The sequence below is a fragment of the Hyperolius riggenbachi genome, chromosome 1 (assembly GCF_040937935.1).
Source record: "Hyperolius riggenbachi isolate aHypRig1 chromosome 1, aHypRig1.pri, whole genome shotgun sequence".
NCBI lineage: Eukaryota > Metazoa > Chordata > Amphibia > Anura > Hyperoliidae > Hyperolius > Hyperolius riggenbachi.
The window spans coordinates 89,459,123-89,482,333 of record NC_090646.1 but is presented as its reverse complement, the minus strand read 5'-3'; the positions used below and the strand labels follow the sequence as shown (position 1 = coordinate 89,482,333).

Here is a 23,211-nt window from a genome sequence, read left to right as displayed (position 1 = left end):
TTCACTGTCTCTGCTTATTGACACATTCACTGAAGTATGCCAGAGCTAAAATCTGTGAACTATTGACCCTTTTTATCGCTTTCCTGCTCTCAGAAGCCATTTTCTGCCATGCAAGTGTTTTATGGCTTTAATGCCATATCAGCGAAGGTAGCTTTAGTCTGACCAGGTCCTGATTTAGAGGGAAACTATCCAAACTGTCAGTTGCGTACCTGATGTTTAACTCTTTCAGGCAGTGAAAGGGAAAAAGCAAAAACACAGCATACGGTAGTTATTTGTGTGTTTCGCATTGTAGGTACACATGTCTAATTCCTCATGTCACCTTGGTATTCCTTTTAATAAATTCCTCTACAGCCTTCCATTCAGTAACTGTCGTATGGTAGTAAAGAATGTTTATCGTAAACTATTGCAGTCCTGCAGTGACGGGATGATTCATCAGCAAGTTGTAAAATGAATAATTGGACGACACTAGCTTTCTAACAGGAGCCCCACCCAGGGCCCGGGGATCACAATCTGAGCATTCATACAGAGGGTTCACCGCTAGCCAGCATAAATTACATTTCTTTCTGTTTCCTGTTTTGACAGTTCACCGGTCACACAAGTTTCCAGCTGCAGCACATTCGTTGGTTCATTTCCCTTGTAAACTTGTGAAATGCATGTTCGTTCTGTGTACATAGATCAGTACTGTGATGATGTTAATCTGACCAAGTAACCTTTTCTTCATCTTGCAGTGGACTAAAGAGGATGGGCTGAGAAGTGCCACCTCTGCTGTCCCTAGCCTGTTTGTTCCGCTGAACACAGACCCCAAGGAAGTACAAGAAATGAGGAACAAGGTATATAATCTGTGGATGCATTTTATGCTGTACAGCAGTGATTAAAAAAAAACTTTATTAGGTATTTTTTGTTGCACACTGGAACATTGCTTTTACCTCCAATAAATTTCCTGTGTACAGTAGTCAAGGGTCTCACTAGTTCAGCGCTTCAGTCAGGTGTGTGTATAATATTTATATCTTTTTTTGTTTTTGTTTTTTTTGTTTTTTTAAACACCCATGCTATACTAGAAAGATGTGTACCTCTAAAAGCTGTTGCTAAGCAGTTGAAATGTTTGACAATTTCCTTTAAAAAGAAACAAACCCCCCCCCCCCCCCCCCCCACCCTTTCCTTTCTATTTAATACTAGTGGACCTAAGCCCGTTTAAAAACGGGCTAAGTCTGTCACTGCGCCTGCCGCACACGCACATTTCTGCCGCACGTGTGCACGGCGCGCCCACCCGCGCACGGCCGTCCGCCCCTTCGCCCGTCATTGCTCGCCGCATCTCACCCTCAATGTCTCTGCGTCCCTGTGTGGGACACACACTGGGACATGGGACGCAGAGACAGTAGGGTTTTATTATGGAGGATTCCCTGAATTTCCTCCTTATAAGCCAAACTTTTCAGTACCTCAAAGCCTAATCCTGTGTATACGCACAGTGCAATTTTGCAGATGGATCGATAATTTCTGGCAATTTGATCGAGAAATTTGGAAATCAGTACTGCAAAGAATCAATAATTTTCTCAATTGAAAGCAGTTCGAACATGCTGGACATTATTGATCAATCTGATGGGAAAATTGCACGGTGTGTATTCAAGACAATAGATCTGCCCCTCTCTAATTTGTTGAGTACATTGCTGATAACTCAGTGTGTTTTGATGGGGGTGGGGGGCTGGGAACACCTGTACACGTTTCCAGATTCCGAACTGAGCTGATCATGACTTCTTTTTGACAAGGAATGTACAAAGCTCAACACCAGATTCTGGAATGTTGAGGAAGGCCTTCTGTCTGGTTCCTGTTAAAAGAAAGTTGTTTAACACTTCACAGGAATTAAAGAAAACCTGAGACGACAAAAGTAAAAGTTTTGATACTTACACGGGGCGTTCTCCTGCCCCGTAAGCACTGCTGAGTCCCTTGCTGTCCTCTCGAGTGCCTCAGTTCTCCTGCTAGCAGTTCTAGTAGCTGGCTCAGCTGCGCCAGTTGGGCTCTTCTGCACATGCGCAGAACAGACCGACTGGGGTGAGCGAGAGACTCTCTCTCGCTCTCTCTCTCTCGCTCTCTCTCTCTCTCTCTCGCTCTCTCTCTCTCGCTCTCTCTCTCTCTCTCTCGCTCTCTCTCTCTCGCTCTCTCTCTCTCTCTCTCTCTCTCTCTCTCTCTCTCTCTCTCTCTCTCTCTCTCTCTCTCTCTCTCTCTCTCTCTCTCTCTCTCTCTCTCTCTCTTATATATTTTTATATATCTATCTATCTATCTATCTATCTATCTATCTATCTATCTATCTATCTATCTATGAAGTATGGATTTCCTGGGTAGGGGTATCTAGTGGCCACTTTGTGGCTGTGCGTAGGTAAAATACACCTGTCATCTCTGCTAAGGTGGGTGATGTGGGCTAGCCCTAGGCTCAAAACCTTACGAAGTCACCAGATGTCACCAGTAATGTGATAGGGTAGGCCTCGCTAGATTAGTTATTTGGTGAAAGATGTGATCTATGCCGACTCTTCTTGTTTTCTGACACAATGTTGGACAGATATTCCCTCTCATTTTCTTTGAGGTGAAGCTTTTTTTGTTGATTTAATTTGAGCAGAATGAATAGTTTCTACTGAGACCTAATTACAGTTATGACTAGTTGAGGAAAAGGTGCTGTTTACACTATATTTGTATTCTTACAACCTTATTTATATCTCAGATAAGAGAGCAGAACTTGCAAGACATAAAAACGGCGGGGCCCCAGTCTCAGGTTCTGAGTGGCGTTGTGGTGGACAGAAGCATGGTGCAGGTCAGTGTCTAACCTCTATAGCTGCAATGTCGTATCTCCCTCTGTAACTTGCTCTAACCATATTCTTTAATTGACAGAAACTGTCAGTGTTTAAGGTAAGTGCTAAAAACAAGTGGCTTCTTTACTTTGCCAATCTGCATAGTTGAAATAGTAACACAATTTGCTTTAGTGCGTGTGTGTGGTACAAGCATGGCAGTGTCAGGTGCTACTGGTGCCATTGCTGATTGCCATGCATGCCAGTGCTTCTTAGGACCTCCCCTGGTGGACAGGAACCTGTATTTCCCATTCATTAGGTTTGGAAAATAGTCTTTTGAAAGATAATTGATCGTATACTGTACCTATGGATCAAGGTTTAAGGATCAGTCCACCAAAAAAAAACAAATTTCATTTATGGGCTTTTTCTGTGGAATGAGATCTCTTACTAATTTCTTATGCCTGGCAGCAACTAGATACTGCCTATTGTAAGGAATAAAAAGAAGTAAAGGGAAAGGGTATTTACTGCAGCTGGTGGAGGATTGGCAAGGCTGGACACGCAGCGCATATGTCATTGCTAGAGCTCCTGGCTGGCATAAGAAGCTGTTGGATGATTCATTCCGCTGGCATCTACCCATACCTGAAATTGCAGTGTGGATCTACCCTCTATGGTCTTCCTGCTTTTCAATAAATGCCAAAATTAACCAAGTCTCAGTGCCTTGCGGTGGTGAAAGGCCTTCAGAAAGATCTGTTTGAGTAAAGGGGAGCATCATGCAGTTTTTGGATACTAATACGTTCTTATTCTGCTATTGCTTTGAACATTCAGACAATAACGACGGATGAACACCATTGTCTCTACAGCCACTGAAATCTTCACAGCACGATTGTACCTAAACTACATGTTCCATCATGGTCATCATGAATTGAGCTTGTATTACATACACATAACACACTGCCTGCAAGTGACGCATTGCTGGAACTTAAAGCCCAAATCCAGGAACTTCAGCTATGGACATTGTGGAAAAGATTTAGCTTTTTATTGCTTTTTGGGTTCAATTGTGGAGATGCACTTTACATCCTCTTCTGGGACTCCATTGGTTCTTTAACACTTTTATTTGTACACTGATGGTGCTAAAACAGGAAAACAAGGGACAACAAATAAAATTGGTAGCTGTAGCTCTTCCTCACGCTGCCCAAAAAAATTTTTCCCGGAGTTTTATTTACCAAATATCACCATGGATGACTTGTGCGGGCGCTCGTATGCAAAGCACATTGCGGAGCGTGCTTCAATATGCGTAGCTACCTCTCCTTGCTTTGGCTTGCATCCTCTAGTGTTCCTGGCAGCTTTCTAAATTGGCCATTAGAGCTCCAGGCTCACTGCGGTAACATGACACTGAGCCTGGAGCTACTGGGAACAATAGGAGATGCAAGACAGAGCAAGAACTAATACATTCTGTAGCGCACTCTACACATTGGAAAGGTCAGCCTATCGGCTCGTTATAGTTTTGGCCTAATTTTATTTTATTTTTTTAGGCCAAAAGTTGGGGGTAAGCGCATATGCGTATATACAGTCCTTTTTTATTGTTTTTATCTTGTTATAGACATTTACTCCCTACCAGATCGGGGAGTACAGGATGAAGTGGGTGAAAATGTACCCAATTTACTGTTAATAGGCGCTAATTATGACTTAACATTTCTGGGCAAAGATAAGGTCGGGCACCACCAGGGGAGTTTTAGGATTTGGGCAGCACAAGGGGAGTCCTTAGGGTTGGGCGCCACCAGGGGGAATCAGATAGTGTTAGGCATCGAGAGGGAGGGGTAGTGTTGGGCTATGGTTAGATTATAGTAAGATATCAGTAAAGATTACTAATATTTTACTATTGGAATGAAGTAGTAAAATATTGGTTATTTTACCGATATTCTACTTTTTAGCTATTTCCAATACCCTTTTTTTTTTTTTTACTGGGGTATCTGTTTACATATATGCCGCATATAGAAAATGTCCCCAGATGGAGATGTTCTGAGATCTTTCCTCACTATCCAGAATTAGAATGTCATTTTCCTGAAGTTGGGCTTTAACATCTACTGGCGCATATTATCAATATAGTCAAAACATTGTATTGCTTCATGGTATTTTCCAAAACTCACTGAAGTTGAACTGCTTGGTTTCATACTAAGCCATGTTGGTGAATCCACTTGTCACCTGAAGCCATTGATGTCACTTTTTGAAGCTACACAGTTGTGTGTATTCCATAGACCTGGGAATCTCACTGTTTATGTATTGCTGAGCTCAGTGTGTGTGGGCCTCCCATTTATATTCCCTTGTAGTATTGGGTGCAATCCTGTCTTCTGCGTCCTCATGTAGTCTAATCACGTATATCTTCCATTTCTGTTGCTGCATTGTACATGCATGTTCTGCCTTCCATTCCGTTTTGAGCTGCATGTTCGTCTCATGTTCTCTGTATTTTATGCGGTTCTTGTCAGGTCTGGTTTGTTGTGTTTACTCAGTTTGCTGTTGCAGGATGTGCCTCTCTCAGACTGTTCCGAAACTCTTGATGGGTTCGATCTGTCAGAGCAGGCTGCTTTTAGTCCAGCTAAAATCTACACAGTTAGAAAGGTACATACTACTTATTATATCAAAATTTGAGATAAATTCCAACATTTTATCGTTTTCTCCAGAGCAAGACTAAAGGTGGCCAGTAACTGTCCAATTTCTAGCGAAAAATCGTTCGAGCGATCAGAAATTCTGATCGGACGAAAAATCGTTCACTACACTATCAACTAACCAATCATTGCTACTATCTATCACGATCACCAAGAAAATCCAAATTTTCGTTCGCCGAAAATTCATTCGGGCGACATTTTTTTCACTCGTTCATAATCGATTGTGTCCACCAATGGAGATTATTTACAACCAATCCGATCAGAATTTCTGATCGCTCAAACGATTTTTCGCTAGAAATTGGACCGTTAGTGGCCAGCTTTAGGGTGCTTTTCCACTAGGTAATGCAATCACGCTGCAATGTGGTCAAGTTTTATTTCTATTTCCACTACTGTGATTTTTTTTTTTTGTAGAGATCTGGGAGAGAAAAAGAACCCTGCTGGAAAATATTGTAAATTATCAGATTACAGGGAAAATCGCATAGCCGTGCAATTGCAACTTTTCTGTGCCCCTATACAAAATATTGGAGCGCAAATGCATCAACAGTGCAGCTGGCCAGCGATCGCAATTTTGAAAAAAAAATCTCACTCGTGGAAAAACAGCACCACGATTTACATGGTAATCACAGTGCTGTAGCAAACATGAGCAGTCCGCTTTTCAGGTCTAAACACACCTAGTGGAAAAGGTCCCTTAGAGTTAAAGCAAACCTGTAATTGGAGGAGGAGGGGGTTGTTAAAAGATAATAGGTGCTTGACTTACCTCAGTATTATGCTGGGAATACACCATACAGTTTTCTGTTAAGGTTCGTACACACACTCTATTTGCAGGAACGATGGGTCCGTCAGACCCTCCCGCTGGGCGGGCGTTCCAGCGACAGTAGAGCAGATGTACAGTCTGTCAGGCAGACTAATGAGGCTGTTTCTGAACGATCCGCTGAGTGGCTCTACTGTCGCTGGAACGCCCACCCAGCGGGGAGGGTCTGATGGACTCATCGTTTCTGCAAATAAGAGCGTGTGTACGAACCTTTAAGGGGCCCATACACCTAACTATTTTCCTGCCGATAAACAGCAGATTCGATCACTCTGATCTAATCTGCTGTGAAATCGTTGCGCAAACTCTGACAGAATGATCAATTTCCGTCCAAAATCAATCGTTCCCGTCGAGCCGTCCGTGTGGAAGATTTTGCTTGATAGCCGCTGGGTCAGGAGTGCGTCGATAGCAGCATTCAAATGCCCGACGACCGACTCAATACAGCGGCAATACATTACCTGCTCCGGCCGTCGCGAGTCCCCGCTGTCACAGCTGTCTTCTTCTCCGCTGGGCTCCGAGTCCGACAGGCTTCACTTCTTCCTGTCCCGGCAGGAAGTTTAAACAGTAGAGCGCCCTCTACTGTTTAAACTTCCCCGGACAGGAAGTGAAGCCTGCCGGACTCAAAGCCCAGCGGAGAACGGGGGACTCGCGCCGGCCGGATCAGGTAATGTATGCTGGGGCTTCAGCTCCACAGATTGTGATCGGTTTCATGCTGAAATCGATTCACAATCTGTTTGCAGTAAAGGCAGCCAATAGATCCCTCTCTGATCGAATCTGATCAGAGAGGGATCTATGAGAGGGATCTATCTGTGTATGGCCACCTTAAAGCCCCATCTCCACGATACGATTCTTTGTACAATTCTATTTACGATTCGATTAAATCAGACATGTCCGATTGGGATTCGATTCAGTTCGATTTGCCATTGTTTTGTAATGGCAAATCGAACTGAATCGAATCCCGATCGGACATGTTGAATTTAATCGAATCGTAATTAGAATCGTACAAAGAATCGTATCGTGTAGATGGGGCTTTAGATTTACCTGCCAGGTAAAGTCCAACATGTTGGAAATTATCTATCTAACCATCTATCTGCCTAGCAATTAGGCATTGTTCTACTCAGCAGGAGATAACCAGAAGACCATGCACCAGAGATGACTAGTCTCTACAGGAAAAAATCTAATTACAGTAAATCTAACAGAAAAATCTAATGGTGGACATACACTGGTCGATTTGCCATCAGATCGACCAACAGATAGATCCCTCTCTGATCGAATCTGATCAGAGAGGGATCGTATGACTGCCTTTACTGCAAACAGATTGTGAATCGATTTCAGCATGAGATCGAATTACCATCTGTAAAGCTGCTGCCGCCCCCGGGCCCCCGCATACATTACCTGATCTGGCCCGTGCGAGACCCCCGATCTCCGCTGTCTTCTCCGCTCTGGGCTCCAGCTTCACTGTGCTTCCTGTCCAGGGAAGTTTAAACAGTAGAGGGCGCTCTACTGTTTAAACTTCCTACCGGGACAGGAAGAAGTGAAGCCTGCCGGACTCGGAGCCTAGCACGGAGAAGAAGCAGCGGGGACTCGCGCCGGCCGGATCAGGTAATGTATGGCCGATAGCGTCGGGCATTCGAACGCCGCTATCGAAGCACTCCCGACCCGCCGACGATCAAGCGAAATCTTCTGCACAGACGGGAACGATCGATTTCGGACGGAAATTGATCGTTTGGTCAGCGTTTGCGCAAAGATTTCACAGCCGATTCAGCCGATTCGATCAGTGATCGAATCGGCTGTATATCGGCAGGAAAATTGGTAAGTGTATGGACCCCTTAACAGAAAATTGTATGGTGTATTCCCAGCATTAGGAAGTCATTGGATGGTCCAGAGGCTTCCAGGATCCTTGTATAGCCCTCCATTCCAGCCCATCGTCTAGCCACGCTCCCTGCTGTGGGCGATCACATTTGGACTGGATGTATGAGCAATGTCAATTAGAATGAAGCGCTCGTGTACAGGGACTTCCTTTTGCTGGGCATGCAGGGGCCTTATTTTGTGCATGTCCAGCCTGGAAGCACCCATCTTGTCGCAGGAGCGTGGAAACCTCCATTTACTTTTTGTTGAATAGGTTTAGAGGGTTCCTGTGCTGAAAAAGTGGGCTGTAGGAGCATCTGGGAAGCTATCCAGAGACCTCCCAATGCTGAGGTAAGTATCGAACTTTTTTTTTTTTTTTAACTCCAGGTACTCTTAAACCCTTCCAGTGGGAAAGCCTGTTCTGCTGTCGTTTGTTAAAGGTGAAATATCCTCTCCCATTTGGGGTGATTTTTTTTTTTTTTTTTTTTCACTTTCTTCTGGTGTTTTCTTGGACAGGAAGTGAGAGAAATATTCACAATGAGAATACAGCAGTGCAGACTTGCTAGGTCCCATTACTTGCTGAAGCATATAAGTGAACAACCAGCCATTAGTCTTTCTGTCTTGTAATTCCCTCAAAGCAGAAGCAGCCAAACCAATATATAATTTAGTAGTTGTCCAGGCCAGGAATCATGAGAAAATGTTCAGGAACCCAGATCCCTTTATAATAATTAGACAAAGAGATTTTTAAGGGATTTTTAAAGGGACTCCGAGCAGTGCAAAAACTATGGAAAGATGCATACCATTTTAAAGCTCTATTTCTCCTCTTTCCAATGATATATAAATCACCGCCCTACGCCTTTTAGTTTTCGCGATAGAAATTGCCGCGCCGCGTTTTCGATCACGAAAATAGAAAAAACTAAAATGCGTAGGGCGACGATTTAGGGGTCGTCAGAAAGAGGAGAAAGAGAGCTTTAAAATGATATCCATCTTTCCATAGTTACATTGTATTACACAGGGCGACTTTTTCCTAAAGTCAGCAGCTCCATTCAGCAGAAAAAGTCGCCCTGTGTAATACAATGTAACTATGGAAAGATGGATATCATTTTAAAGCTCTCTTTCTCCTCTTTCTTTCGAAGCCGCGGCAATTTCAATCGCGAAAATAGCGAAAACTAAAAGGCGTAGGGCGGTGATTTATATATCATTGGAAAGAGGAGAAAGAGAGCTTTAAAATGATATGCATCTTTCCATAGTTTTTGCACTGCTCGGAGTCCCTTTAAGTGACGGTAATATGTAGGCTGCCATCTTAACTCCCTATTAAACCATGCCATTGGCTGGCTTTTTATGCTGAACTTTTGGCTTTTACCTCTTCAGGACCGTATACTTACACCCCCCCTAGTGACCAGGCTATTTTTTTTTTTTTACAATTTAGACCACTGCAGCTTTAAGGCCTCGCTGCCATACAACTCAGCACACAAGTGATTTCCCCCCCCTTCCTCCCACCCACCACCAACAGAGCTTTCTGATGGTGAGCTCTGATCCCTCCTGCCTTGTTCATTTATTTATTTTAAATAAATATTGCCATTTTTATTTATCTTTTTTAAACCCCTCCTTCCCTCCCCCCACCAGCCAATCACAGCGATCGGCTCTCATAGAAATCAGTCTGAGAGCCGATCGCTCTGAGTGTTTCAGGGGGACAGCCGATCTGCTGCAAAACCCCGCCCCAGGACTTGACGCCAATTGGCTTTAGGCGTTCGTTAAGTGGTTAATTGCTGTTGAGTGTGACCTGACACAAGCATGCAGCCAGTGGAGTCAGACCAGAGTCAGAGCATTTCATCTGCATGCTCATTCCAGGCCAGTGACTTACAGTATTAAAGACAGAGCATCAGCTCACAAGTCTGGTAGCTGGCGTTGTTTATTAGAGAATGAAGATGGCAGCCTCCTTATTACTCTCACTTCTTCAGGTTACCTTTAAAAGTTAGAAACAGTTGTACATTTAAAGGAGCTTTGGCTACTGTCTCCTGGGATTTGAGCTCTGAGCTACGGTTTAACATACCGGAGAAGTATATTTATCTTATAAAAACTCACACATTGTGTTTCTATCTGGCAAACAACTATGAAGTGCCATTTTCTTCTGCTTATTCCTTGTGCTCTGAAATACCTAGAAAACTACACTGGGACCCATAAGCAATTCACTTTTTCTCCTGAGTTTTCTCCTAGGTGATATTCACACCTTGTCATAAAATTCCTTTTACACCAGCAAGATATTCAACATAATTTTGATGGCACTATTTCATCAACTTGTGGGTACTTTTTCAATTGTAAGATGCTGGAAAATTATTTGAGAGACTGAAAATAATTTCCTAGGAGATAAAGGCCCAGTGAGTGCACACCAAAACCCTTTAGCAGATCCTCAAACCGCTACAGGTTTTTGAAGCAAATTTCAGAGCGATTCTAGGCATGTTTAGAGACGTTTTCTAAACATGCCTAGCGTTTTTGGGAGCGTTTTTGTGTAGCAGATTTCAAATATTGTTACAGTAAAGCTGTCACTGAACAGCTTCTGTAACAAAAACGCTCTGAAAAACCACTCTGATCTGGCGTTTTTCAGAGCATTTTGCGTTTTTCCTATACTTAACATTGAAGGCAGAAACTCCTCAGAAATCCAAAAAATGCTGCAGCCTGGGAGTTTGCATTTGGGGGAAAAAACGAGCCGCTCTGGTGTGCACCAGCCCATTCACTTTCATTAGCCAAGCGGTTTCCCCCCTGCAAGCGGTTTAAAAACCGCAGCAGAACCGCTCTGGTGTGCACCAGCCCAAAGTGAATCGTCTATGGGTCTAAATATCTAACAAATGAGAAATACTGGTTTAATGTAGTGGGTCACTGCTTGTGTGGTGAGACTGCACACTAGGCAACCTTACAACTTCAGCATCATTGGCTGCCATCACATAGAGCCTTACTAAGTCATAGGAAGTCCTTATATCAGATCAGAATCTCAGAAACTATAATTTGACTTAAGGTAGCCATACACTGGTCGATTTGCCATCAGATTCGACCAACAGATAGATCCATCTCTGATCGAATCTGATCAGAGAGGGATCGTATGGCTGCCTTTACTGCAAACAGATTGTGAATCGATTTCAGCACGAAACCGATTCACTATCTGCTGAGCTGCCGCTGTCGCCCCGACCCCCCAGGCCCCCGCATACATTACCTGAAGCCTTCTCCGCATCAGCTTCCGCATCCCGGCATCCGGCATAACTTTCTGTCACTCCAGTGACAGCGGAAGTTCAAATAGAGCGCCCTCTATTTGTACTTCCACTGTCACTGCAGTGACACAGGAAGTTATGCCGGATGCGGAAGCTGATGCGGAGAAGATGCCAGCCGGGAGGTGATGCAGAGAAGATCCCGGGAGCCAACTTCAGGTAATGTATACCTGTGTCAGTCGTACGCCGCTAGCGATGCACTTCTTACCCGCGGTGAACGGCGGTAATTTCCCGCACGGCGCGATCGACGGGACCGATCTATTTCGGGCCGAAATAGATCGAAAATTAGCGTGTTGCGTGAACGATTTGACAGCAGATTCGATCCCAGTGATTGAATCTGCTGTCGATCGGCGGGTAATCGGCCTAGTGTATGGCCAGCTTTAGGTCTCGTTCCCATCTATGACATCTCCCTGGCCTCATTGTCAGTGCACAGGCCAAACCATAAAATAATTAGAGACCTTGTTAGGATGTGGGATTAGAAGGGGTGTAACCTGTAAGTCCAGCCAAGCTACCGTCACTTAGGGGCCCAGCAGAACCCAATTAGTGGCAGAAGCTAGGACTACTGAGGTAGTAAGGTTGTAAGGTTCAGTCTTACTACCAGATAGCGAGGCATTTACCCACTACAGAGTCCTTCTAAGAGTCTCCCAGGCAGGACAACTTTGAAAAACAAAAGCAATCCTGCAAACCAGTTCTGCATTTATTCAAAGGTGTCTGTTAGGTCCTGTTTCCACTACATATAGATTCTGGATGCAGAAAACCTGACTCCAATGAATGTCTATGGGCCTGCTTCCACTAAACGCAATTTTTATGATGCAGATTTCCCATAGGCATTCATTGGAATCAGTTTTCTGCATCCAGAATATGCGTGTAGTGGAAATAGGCCCTTGGGCGGTAGACATTTGCAATGCTCACTTTGGTCATAGCTTAGCGAGGGCTATGAAAAAGGCTAGTCAAGTGGTGGTTGTAGCAAGCACTTGCAGTGAGAACTGGACCCAAGAAGTGCACCCAAGGCAACATGTGACATGAGATAAACATGTATGTACAGTGCAAAACCTATTAATAACCATGCTGTTTTACTTGTTTTATTTTACTACATGAAAAAGCTAAGCTGTCACTTCCATGCCTAAAAATTCTGTCTTGTGGGTACCTTGTCAGCGATATAGTAAACATCACTGATAAATTACAGCCATAAAAGGTTTTCCTGGCAGAATACAACTTCTGAGTGCTGGGGAGAGATAGAGAAGGGTCAGTAGTTCAAGTATTTTCATTTAGGGACACTTGATAGACTGCCATTGAGCACAGACAACAAAACATTAATTCTACTTTGTAAATGTTTAAATATAAAATAAAACCACGGTATATCTAAGAATAAAATAAAGTCATTTTTAGGAGTAGGAAGACAAATGGTTTATCTCATCAGTTTATTTTAATCTTGGGTTCACTTCAAAGTCCTCCGTACAGGTGTGCACACAAGTGCAATCGCATAACTCCTGATTCACTAACATATTAACAACCTGTCTGCTGTTGCTGAGGCTAAACTTGAAAATGATGGTACCCATACACTATTATATTCGTGGTAAATCCCCAAACACAATTGTATGAGTGGTAGATCATGTAAAAGATCTTTCCGATATGTTATTTACTCTTTGTATGACTTTGCACCATTAGGAATTAGACATTTGAGCAAAAATCTTGTCTAAGGCTGGGTGCACACTGTACTAGATGCATCCCTACCCACTTGGGACCTGCCACCATCTCTTTCGTGTTCCTCAGCCACCACTGGTATCGCTGAATACTTGGCACGCTAGAAATGCCAGTATACAGAACCCTATCAAAACATCAGTCTCCCATTGGCTTGCAAAAGACTAATAGGAAAGCTTCCTGAGCACCAGGGAGGATTTACATTGGTCTACTACTCGGCGAACCTGTGAGAATCCTACCTGGGGAGGGATGATTTCCATTGGTCTATTGCAAACCAATTGTAGCCTGATGCTTCTGATAGGACTCTGGGTTCTGTATACCAGTGTTTCTTCCATGACCAGAATGTACGGCGGCAGTTGAGTAAAATGCACAAAATGTACGTAATGAGAATGGACACAATCTGTTCTCATAGGCTAGCATTGATTCTGTCGCCATACGTGTTCCTGAAGGCCATGTTGAGCGTTTTTTCTTAGAATTTCCATTTTTCTTTGCTAAGAAACCAGATGCACTCTGTATAAAATGTATATAATGAACTTTTCACAGAAAGCAGTATAAAAATTTTTTATTTTTTTTTAAAAAGCCGATGTTTTTATACTTGATCTTTTTAAAATGTTACAAAATATGCTTATACGTTCCTTTACCAAAATTATTGAATATGCTTTTATGGGTGTTTTGACACTTCATAAAATTATTCGCTACGGGATGTTCTCAGATATTTCCAAGTTCATAGCCTGGGAAACGCTTGTTAAAAGGAAATGCATGGCCATTTTTCATTTGTTTTATTGTCAATTGAATGTATCAGAAATGAAAATGTGATCTTTATTTAGAGCTACACTTGCTGTAGATAACGACTGCCTCAGTCGATAATCCACCGTGTACAGCAACCGATGCTCAGCAAGCAATCTGCCAGGTGGATCAAATTGCTCAAGCGATGGCCGATACCTGTGTGCTCGCCGCATCTGGCTCATCATGTCACGTCCGCACTGCTCAGTCGGCCCTCAGCCTTGCCAAATTTCAACTGAACGCGTTGTCTGCTGTACAGCCATGGACCAGCGATGTTGTCCAAGGGGTTGGGTCCTGATCCCTATTGGATGACATCAATCATACATGTGTGCAGGCTTTTAATTTTGTACTGAAGCAGTGATGAGATCGATACATTATCTTGAGTCTCACCTGATATCAAATGCTGCAAGGTGAGAAGCAGGTAAATGATGGGTATCTGGTAGATGGCAATCCTTTACCACATTTAATAGTGTATTCCTAGCCGTGGGGTGTGTACACACAATGATCTGTCTCCTGCAGAGATCTAGATTAGACGACCAATTGAGACCGAGTGCTATACAGATGAGTTGCTAGCCTGTAGGCTAACAATGCCTTCTGCTGCTATGGAAGGGTAGGTGGGGTGATGCGGCAGCATCCAATTGGAAGGGTAAGGAGGGGAATGATGCGCTTGGCCAAGAGATTCCTGCACTCTGGCTGTTTTGGTGACACATTGGGGCCGCAGTACACACATTAGATTCTCTGCAGAGGTTGCTGGTCAGGGCCTGTAGGTGGGTATGCACATTTAGTCCTGGAAACTAGGCAGTGGGGGGATTTTGGTACTACTGTATTTGAAACAATCATTTTTAACTAATCTGGATTAATTTTATTATGTGGAGAAGTACAGGTGTAGTTGACAGGAACGAAGGTCTAATAATTCATTGATTTGATGCTGAACGTGTTCTTGGTCTTTCTGACCGTTTTGGAGACTGAATGATGCCGGAACGGCCTTTTGTTTGTATATGGTCCACCCCTTCCAGTTATGAGTTCCCAGAGTTGGCCTTGCTCATTCTCATGTTACATATAACGTGATACTGATACAGAAATGCCTGTATGACATTGATGAATTGTTGTGTAACGGAATAATTGACACATTGTTGCAGCGTTTCTGATCTTCATGTCTTGTTACAAGCTCTAATGAATAGGACATTGTTTTGTTTTATTTTCTTCTAGAACAGAACATAAGCTTAAGCTTGGGTGAAAAATCACATACTTGCCCAAGGAGAGGGAAGCCTATGGATCCTCCAGGGCCTTCCCACGTTGTCCTCTGCCGCTGATTGGGGCTGCATTCCTCTTCTGGCATGAGCTGTGCTATAGCCTTACAAGTATTGCCACACACAGTCTTTTGTGGACGACCAACTCCAGCTTACTGCACAGGCGTTGCCATGCTCACCCAGTACAAGGAGGAGTGGGGCCCCAATCACATTACCAACAAGCCCTTTCTAGTGATCTTTGAGGAGTCTGCGAGTGGCAACGGGGGACCAGAGGGGACACCCTTGGAAGCCTCTGTTAGGATCTAGAGACTTCCTTCTTTTTAGGATTTTTTTTTCACCTAGGTTCGGCTCAGGTACACTTTAAGGCCTTGAGCCCACTAGCAGCGCTTTTCTCAGCGCTTGTGATTTTTAAAGTGCTTGCTTATGTATTGCTTTGGATTGTTCTTAGAACATTGCACCCTTCAAGTGTGAGACAACACACAGCATTGCATCAGCAAAAACTTTTCAAATCACAAGCTCTCTGAAAGGTGCTGCTAGTTTGTTCCAGGCCTATATCTTACACCAATTGAGTAATCTTAAACAATTGAGGTAGTTTCTGTATATTTTCTGATCTAAGTTTAATAAAAAAAAAATCCTTTTTATGTTCCTTGTTGTAGGGCGAACTGATTACAGCATCAAAAGCCATCATTGAGAAAGAGTACCAGCCACATGTCATAGTCAGTACAGCCGGTCCAAACCCATTCAACAAACTGACAGATCGCGAGCTGGAAGAGTACCGCAAGGAAGTAGAGCGCAAACAAAAGGATGCTGAAGGTTTGTATCTCTGCCTGGTGTTAAATAATACTTATGAGTTAATTATTACCAGGGACACCTGCGGCGGCTGACCTGCACTGTTATACTATGTAGCCTGCGCCTGCTATGAAGATTAACAAATATTTGAGCACCAGTGTAACATTGGTCCAACTTTTTGTCTGGCCATTGTGTGACCAGCAGACAGGTTTTGTTTGCAATTACACAATTGGCCTGTTACAGACCCTCTTTATTTCTCACTCACTGTATTGGGCGCACCCAGTTGTGCAGAGTCCAGCAGGAAGTTCAGGCCACATGGGTTGCAGCAGAAACCTCAGCAGCCACAGGCATGAATAGCTGCAGTTTTTGTAAGACACTGTTGCTTTTATATGGCCATGTGTTATGCAATAAACTACTGGCACGATCTGTCACGTATTGCATAAGACCAGCAATGCTGGAAGCAATCAGTGTGAGCCTGTTTGCCTCACTCACAGGAAGAATCAACAAAATAAGGTGAGAAGTCTGTTTAACCATGAGTAGCTATAGCCAACTTAGTCCCAGACTCTAAGCTGTGAGATTTCTTGTAATAAGTAAAAAATCAAAAAGATAATTTGCAACCAGTAGAGAACAGCTGTAATGCATGGTGTGGGTAAGATTATTCACTGGTTTCTCTAGAGATCTACCCTTCACTGATGTATCCATTCCAATACAGGTATTGGTTTTGGGATTCAGAAAGGATAGTTTGCTTAAAGATTAACTGTTAGGCATAAAATCTAAAATCAATTCTCTATAAGCTGTTCTACAAGAAAAATGGATGCTAAAGAGGCAATATAAAAGTCTAAAACCAATCTCACCTTTTTTGCTGTCTGATTTTTATTCCTCATGCCCCCGGCTCTAATGTGGTACGCAGAGTAGCAGCCGCAAAAGAGAAGTGACGTCACATGCAAATTCAGCCTTGATTTGCTGAAGTCTCTGTCACTCTCGTCACTGCCAGCTGTTAGGGCGCAGGAAGGGGGACCAGAAGCTGTCCGCTGACACTTTCCTCGGCCCCCCTCCTGCAGTGTGCCATGTCCGCATCTTTCTCCCCCTGTATGCCCCCTCGGCATCCCTTCTCCTCCTTGCACTATTACAGAGCGGGGAGGGATAAAGCCAGCACACACACTCACCTCCTTATGGTTCCACGCGCTGGAGTTCCTGTCTATACTCTCTGCACTGCCTCCGGTGGTAGTGCAGAGATTATGCACGTGAACGTCTGTGCTTGGAACTATTAGTAGATGAGTCGGTCTGTGCTGCCTTTATCACTCCCCGCTCTGCTCTGTAATAGTGCGGGGAGGAGAGGGGATGCCAGGGGGAATACTTAAGCATATGGAATCCAAGATTGCCACTACCATAACCAGAAGTCACTGGATTTTACGAACGTTTAAGATGTGGCAGATACTCTCAAAGTAAACGTATCACTTTATGAAAATTCACAAAAGCACAGGCACATTTATTTGACAGCACAATGAGCATTTGCCTAGCATGTACACCGCACTTAAGTACATACTGCACTGCCAAGAGGCCCTGTCTTCATCGAAGAGTTAGATTTTTTTTCTCTTGAATATTGGGCATTGTTGAAGCCTTTAGAATTGAGTGTTCTAAGTGCAAGTCAGTTCATCAAGCTATAAGGAAGACTTAAAGGACAACTGAAGTGAAGAGGGATAGGGAGGCTGCCATTAGAGTTGGGCGAACTGTTAGCGCAACTGCAGCCGAACTGTTCGGCTGCCCAACCTGTCATGTGGCTGTGGCTCTTACTACTTCCGGGTCGCAATGACCCGGAGTAGTATGTCTGCGCTGGCCCGGCGGAGCGCGTCCTAGATCGCGCTCCCGTTGCCGGGCACTCTCTGCGCATGTGTGTGACGTCATGAGTGACGTCACACACATGCGCAGAGAGTGCCCGGCAACGGGAGCGCGATCTAGGACGCGCTCCGCCGGGCCAGCGCAGACATACTACTCCGGGTCATTGCGACCCGGAAGTAGTAAGAGCCACAGCCACATGACAGGTTGGGCAGCCGAACAGTTCGGCTGCAGTTGCGCTAACAGTTCGCCCAACTCTAGCTGCCATATGTATTGCATTTTAACCATCTTAGCGGTATGGACGAGCTCAGCTCGTCCATCACCGCCGATGGCTGCCGCTCAGGCCCTGCTGGGCCGATTTTGTTGAAATAAAAAGCAGCACACGCAGCCGGCACTTTGCCAGCCGCGTGTGCTGCCTGATCGCCGCCGCTCTGCGGCGATCCGCCGCTAGCAGCGGCGAAAGAGGGTCCCCCCAGCCGCCTGAGCCCTGCGCAGCCGGAACAAATAGTTCCGGCTAGCGCTAAGGGCTGGATCGGAGGCGGCTGACGTCAGGACGTCGGCTGACGTCCATGACGTCACTCCGCTCGTCGCCATGGCGACGAAGTAAGCAAAACACGCGATCAGAAGAACGCTTCCGGAGCGCCCTCTAGTGGGCTTTCATGCAGCCAACTTTCAGTTGGCTGCATGAAATAGTTTTTTTTTTATTTAAAAAAAACCCTCCCGCAACCGCCCTGGCGATCTTAATAGAACACCAGGGTGGTTAAGCAATACCAGTTGCCTGTCTGTCCGTTGATCCTCTGCCTCCAATACGTTTAGCCATAGACCCTGAATAAGCAGTCTGTCCTGTTAATCCTCTGCCTCCAATACGTTTAGCCATAGACCCTGAATAAGCATATGGAGATCAGGTGTTTCTAACCTTGTCAAATCTGACAAGCTACATGCTTATTTCTGGTGTTATTCAGACACTACTGCCACCAAACAGACCAGCAGGGCTGCCAGGCAACTGATATTGTTTAAAATGAGTTAAATGTCAGCCTCCATATTCTTCTCACTTCAGTTGTCCTTTAAAGTGCCCCTCAGCTGGGTCACAGTTACAGCGCATGCTTTGTCCTATCCGTATGCCTCGTTGATCGTGCTCCCAAGTAGCTGCGCATGGCAGCCATGGCTGGAAGCATTCTGTGCATGTGTGGTTCCAAGAAAATTGTAACCGTGCATGCATGGAACGCTGGGGAGCCCAATTGAGGAGGGTGTTCCAGTAGATTATGGGGCTGGAAGTAGCCCCAGCTAAGGTGAAATCAGGGGGGGGGGGGGGGGGGTTGAGGTAGGGAGATGGGTTTGACAGTTTAGTTGTGCTTTTATTATTTTTGTAATTTTAAGTTGGAGCAAATGTATGCATCTTTGAAGTGGCTGCTTTTCATGGTTTCATTTCCAAGCTCCATAACATTTACTTCAGCTTGGAATTATTGCCATCTCACTGACAATCCCTACTGTCGTATATTGTTTGCATTGGTCAGAGTTATGTTACATGGCCAACAGTCAGTTGTGGTGCGCAGTTTATCATTGGCATGCACTTTATCTTTTGAGTAATATAACACAATTTCCAGATTCCAATCTGGGTGAGTCGCCCTCTTTGGGAAGAGATGCTAGTGTGCCAGGACTGAGCCTTCATGAAGACACCAGCTCATCTCCCCAACTAGAAAAAGGTCAGAAGGAAAGGTATACAGGTGTTCAAGAACCAGCAGGTCATACTGGATATTACCAAGTTCAGGTCAACGAAGAAGAAACCAAGCTTACCCAGAAAAGTGAACCAGTGGTGGAAACGTTACCAGTTCTGGAGGCGTCTGCTACAGAGTATGAGCTGGAGGCAGCGGGTGTTCCTGTGAATAAACCACATAAACGGGAGTCCCCACATAGAGAAGTCCACACTGCTGTCATCCACGCATTCAACACCAACCCTGCTCTATTGCTGAGTGCATCAGGTATCTGCCAAAGGGCACATCTTCGCTCTTGGTGATCACACAGGAATCTGGTGAAGGGCAATCTCTTGGTGATGTGAACAAGACAGAACATTCTTACCTATTCAAATTTCTCTCAACTTGCAACACTGATTTCAGAAATTTGGGCTACTGTACACATGCTGTTGACTTCTGTTTAATTACATTTTGATTTCTTTTGATCATCTGTTTGTCAGTATGTATTACAGCTTGGGCATGGGCTGATGGTAAACTCAATTCAAACTAATGCCAAAGGAAACATGTAGTAAAAGGAAATGGAGGCTGCCAAATGCCAGTTGCTTAAAGAGTACCCTAGATGACATGTGACATGATGCGGTAGACGTGTATGTACAGTGCCAAGCACACAAATAACTATGCTGTATTCCATTCCTTCTTTTTCTGCCTGAAAGAGTTTAACATAAGGTATGTCAATGACAGTTTCTCTCAAGTCGGAACCCAGTCAGAGACTGCAGGTAGTCCCCAGTTAACGAACGTTCTTAACCTGAATCTGTTCTTACAGTGTACCAGAGACGGCGATACCTGAAGATTTGATACTTACCCAGGGCTTCCTCCAGCCCCATAAGCACATCTAAGTCCCTCACTGTTCTCCCGCGGTCTGCCGTTCAGCCGCAATCAGCCCCGGTAATTGGCTCAGTTGGGATGTTCTGCGCATGCGCAGAAGACCCTGACTGACGCGACTGAGCCAGTTAACGGGGCTGATTGCGGCTGAACGGCAGACTGGGGGAGGACAGCGAGGGACTGCTTATGGGGCTGGAGGAAGCCCTGGGTAAGTATCAAATCTTTAGGTATCGCTGTCTCTGGTTTCCTTTAAGTCGGAACACTGTGTCATCTCTGTCCCCTGTGCCTCCAGTGTCCTTCTCCCTGTCACCACTGTTACCCTGTGGCCTCAGTGTTCAGTGCCCCCCTACTCTGTCTCCCCATGTCACCTCTGTGCATCCACTGTGTGTGTCCCTCTGTGCCTCCTTCTGTACTAGTGATTGTAATATGCCCATTTTGCAGAACTCGGAACCACTATATAGTATAGCGAACTGCAGCAAAAATGTACCGAGTTTAAAACCATTTTATCTTTGATTTTTTTTTTTTTTAATATCACTTTTCTCAAACTACAAGGTCTTTTGGGGAAAATTTTTTTACTAGTTCTCACAGAATCGAGGTCTCACTGATAAGGAATACAGCAGTGCATTTTTTTCCTGGCAGAGACCATTTTCTAAATGCAGGGTATAGATGGAGAAAAAAAAGTTAATAGTCATATATTTTGACTTAGAACTCTCTTATAGGCTGAGAATGTCTGTATCATTCAACGGAGACGATACTACATTTTTAGCTGATACAGAGACTGAAACTGAGGGATTTGAAGAAAAAGAGAAAGTAATTTTAGGAGTGTGAGGATGCATGTGAAGCCAGTATGCAGCCAGCGGAGCCAGATCACCTGATCTGCAAACTTGTACAGGCTTAGCAGTTTAGATTTAGACAGTATTAGAGGTAGAGAGATCAGCACATTAGTCATTTAGGTAGCATTTTCCAGAAGGGAATAGATCACAGCCTTCATCTGCCTTTCATTACAGGTTCCCTTTTTGCACATGCCTGCTCTTACACACATTCTGCTCTTTGATTGTTCTCATAAATTATTGACGTGTACAATTTGCTGAATACTCTGTGCTTCAAAAAAGCTGGATATTGATTCAAAATCTACAACAATTACATTTCTGGTTATCACAAGCTGTTTTGCAAGAATCCCATTATACCTTCTAATCTATAGGTGGTGGCTAATAACTGTATTTCAAGCAAGCAATTAGTGTTCTCATGGGTCGCTCTTCAACCTTTGGACAAAACCGATTCCTGCTTCCTTTGCTGTCTGGGAAATGATTGATCAGAATTAGCTAATTCTTTTTCTTAAAGGACCACTATCGCCAATAATTGTGAAATTGTAAATGACACGGAGACTCATACCAACAAGAAGTACAGTGGGTTGCAAAAGTATTCGGCCCCCTTGAAGTTTTCCACATTTTGTCACATTACTGCCACAAACATGAATCAATTTTATTGGAATTCCACGTGAAAGACCAATACAAAGTGGTGTACATGTGAGAAGTGGATCAAAAATCATACATCATTCCAAACATGTTTTACTAATAAATAACTGCAAAGTGGGGTGTGCGTAATTATTCGGCCCCCTGAGTCAATACTTGTCAATGTAGAACCACCTTTTGCTGCAATTACAGCTGCCAGTCTTTTAGGGTATGTCTCTACCAGCTTTGCACATCTAGAGACTGAAATCCTTGCCCATTCTTCTTTGCAAAACCGCTCCAGCTCAGTCAGATTAGATGGACAGTGTTTGTGAACAGCAGTTTTCAGATCTTGCCACAGATTCTCGATTGGATTTAGATCTGGACTTTGACTGGGCCATTCTAACACATGGATATGTTTTGTTTTAAACCATTCCATTGTTGCCCTGGCTTTATGTTTAGGATCATTGTCCTGCTGGAAGATGAACCTCTGACCCAGTCTCAAGTCTTTTGCAGTCTCCAAGAGGTTTTCTTCCAAGTTTGCTCTGTATTTGGCTCCGTCCATCTTCCCATCAACTCTGATCAGCTTCCCTGTCCCTGCTGAAGAGATGCACCCCCCTAACATGATGCTGCCACCACCATATTTGACAGTGGGGATGGTGTGTTCAGAGTGATGTTCAGTGTTAGTTTTCTGCCACACATAGCGTTTTGCATTTTGGCCAAAAAGTTCCATTTTGGTCTCATCTGACCAGAGCACCTTCTTCCACATGGTTGCTGTGTCCCCCACATGGCTTGTGGCAAACTGCAAACGGGAGTTCTTATGCTTTCTGTTAACAATGCCTTTCTTCTTGCCACTCTTCCATAAAGGCCAACTTTGTACAGTGCATGACTAATAGTTGTCCTATGGACAGAGTCTCCCACCTGAGCTGTAGATCTCTGCAGCTCGTCCAGAGTCACCATGGACCTCTTGACTGCATTTCTGATCAGCGCTCTCCTTGTTCGGCCTGTGAGTTTAGGTGGACGGCCTTGTCTTGGTAGGTTTACAGTTGTGTTATACTCCTTCCATTTCTGAATGATCGCTTGAACAGTGCTCCTTGGGATGTTCAAGGCTTTGGAAATCTTTTTGCAGCCTAAGCCTGCTTTAAATTTCTCAATAACTTGATCCCTGATCTGTCTTGTGTGTTCTTTGGACTTCACGATGTTGTTGCTCCCAATATTCTCTTAGACAACCTCTGAGGCCCTCACAGAGCAGCTGTATTTGTACTGACATTAGATTACACACAGGTGCTCTCTATTTAGTCATTAGCACTCATCAGGCAATGTCTATAGGCAACTGACTGCACTCGGATCAAAGTGGGCCGAATAATTATGCACACACCACTTTGCAGTTATTGATTTGTAAAAAATGTTTGGAATCATGTATTTTCGTTCCACTTCTCACGTGTACACCACTTTGTGTTGGTCTTTCATGTGGAATT

At 44.3% G+C, this 23,211-nt stretch overlaps 1 protein-coding gene across 12 annotated transcripts in view; it reads left to right on the top strand.

Annotated features, from left to right (window-relative positions):
* Positions 1 to 23,211, top strand: part of ADD1 (adducin 1) — a 145,362-nt gene that overhangs the window by 105,094 nt on the left and 17,057 nt on the right. For 7 of the 12 annotated variants that reach the window (XM_068276444.1, XM_068276407.1, XM_068276463.1 and 4 more), the window contains exons 11-15: positions 729 to 830; positions 2,711 to 2,800; positions 2,878 to 2,895; positions 15,744 to 15,900; positions 19,317 to 19,691. In XM_068276444.1, the coding sequence (XP_068132545.1) occupies positions 729 to 830; positions 2,711 to 2,800; positions 2,878 to 2,895; positions 15,744 to 15,900; positions 19,317 to 19,691 (742 nt within the window). The remainder of the gene's footprint in view (positions 1 to 728; positions 831 to 2,710; positions 2,801 to 2,877; positions 2,896 to 15,743; positions 15,901 to 19,316; positions 19,692 to 23,211) is intronic. The other 5 variants (XM_068276453.1, XM_068276474.1, XM_068276503.1 and 2 more) reach the window with 3 other exon arrangements.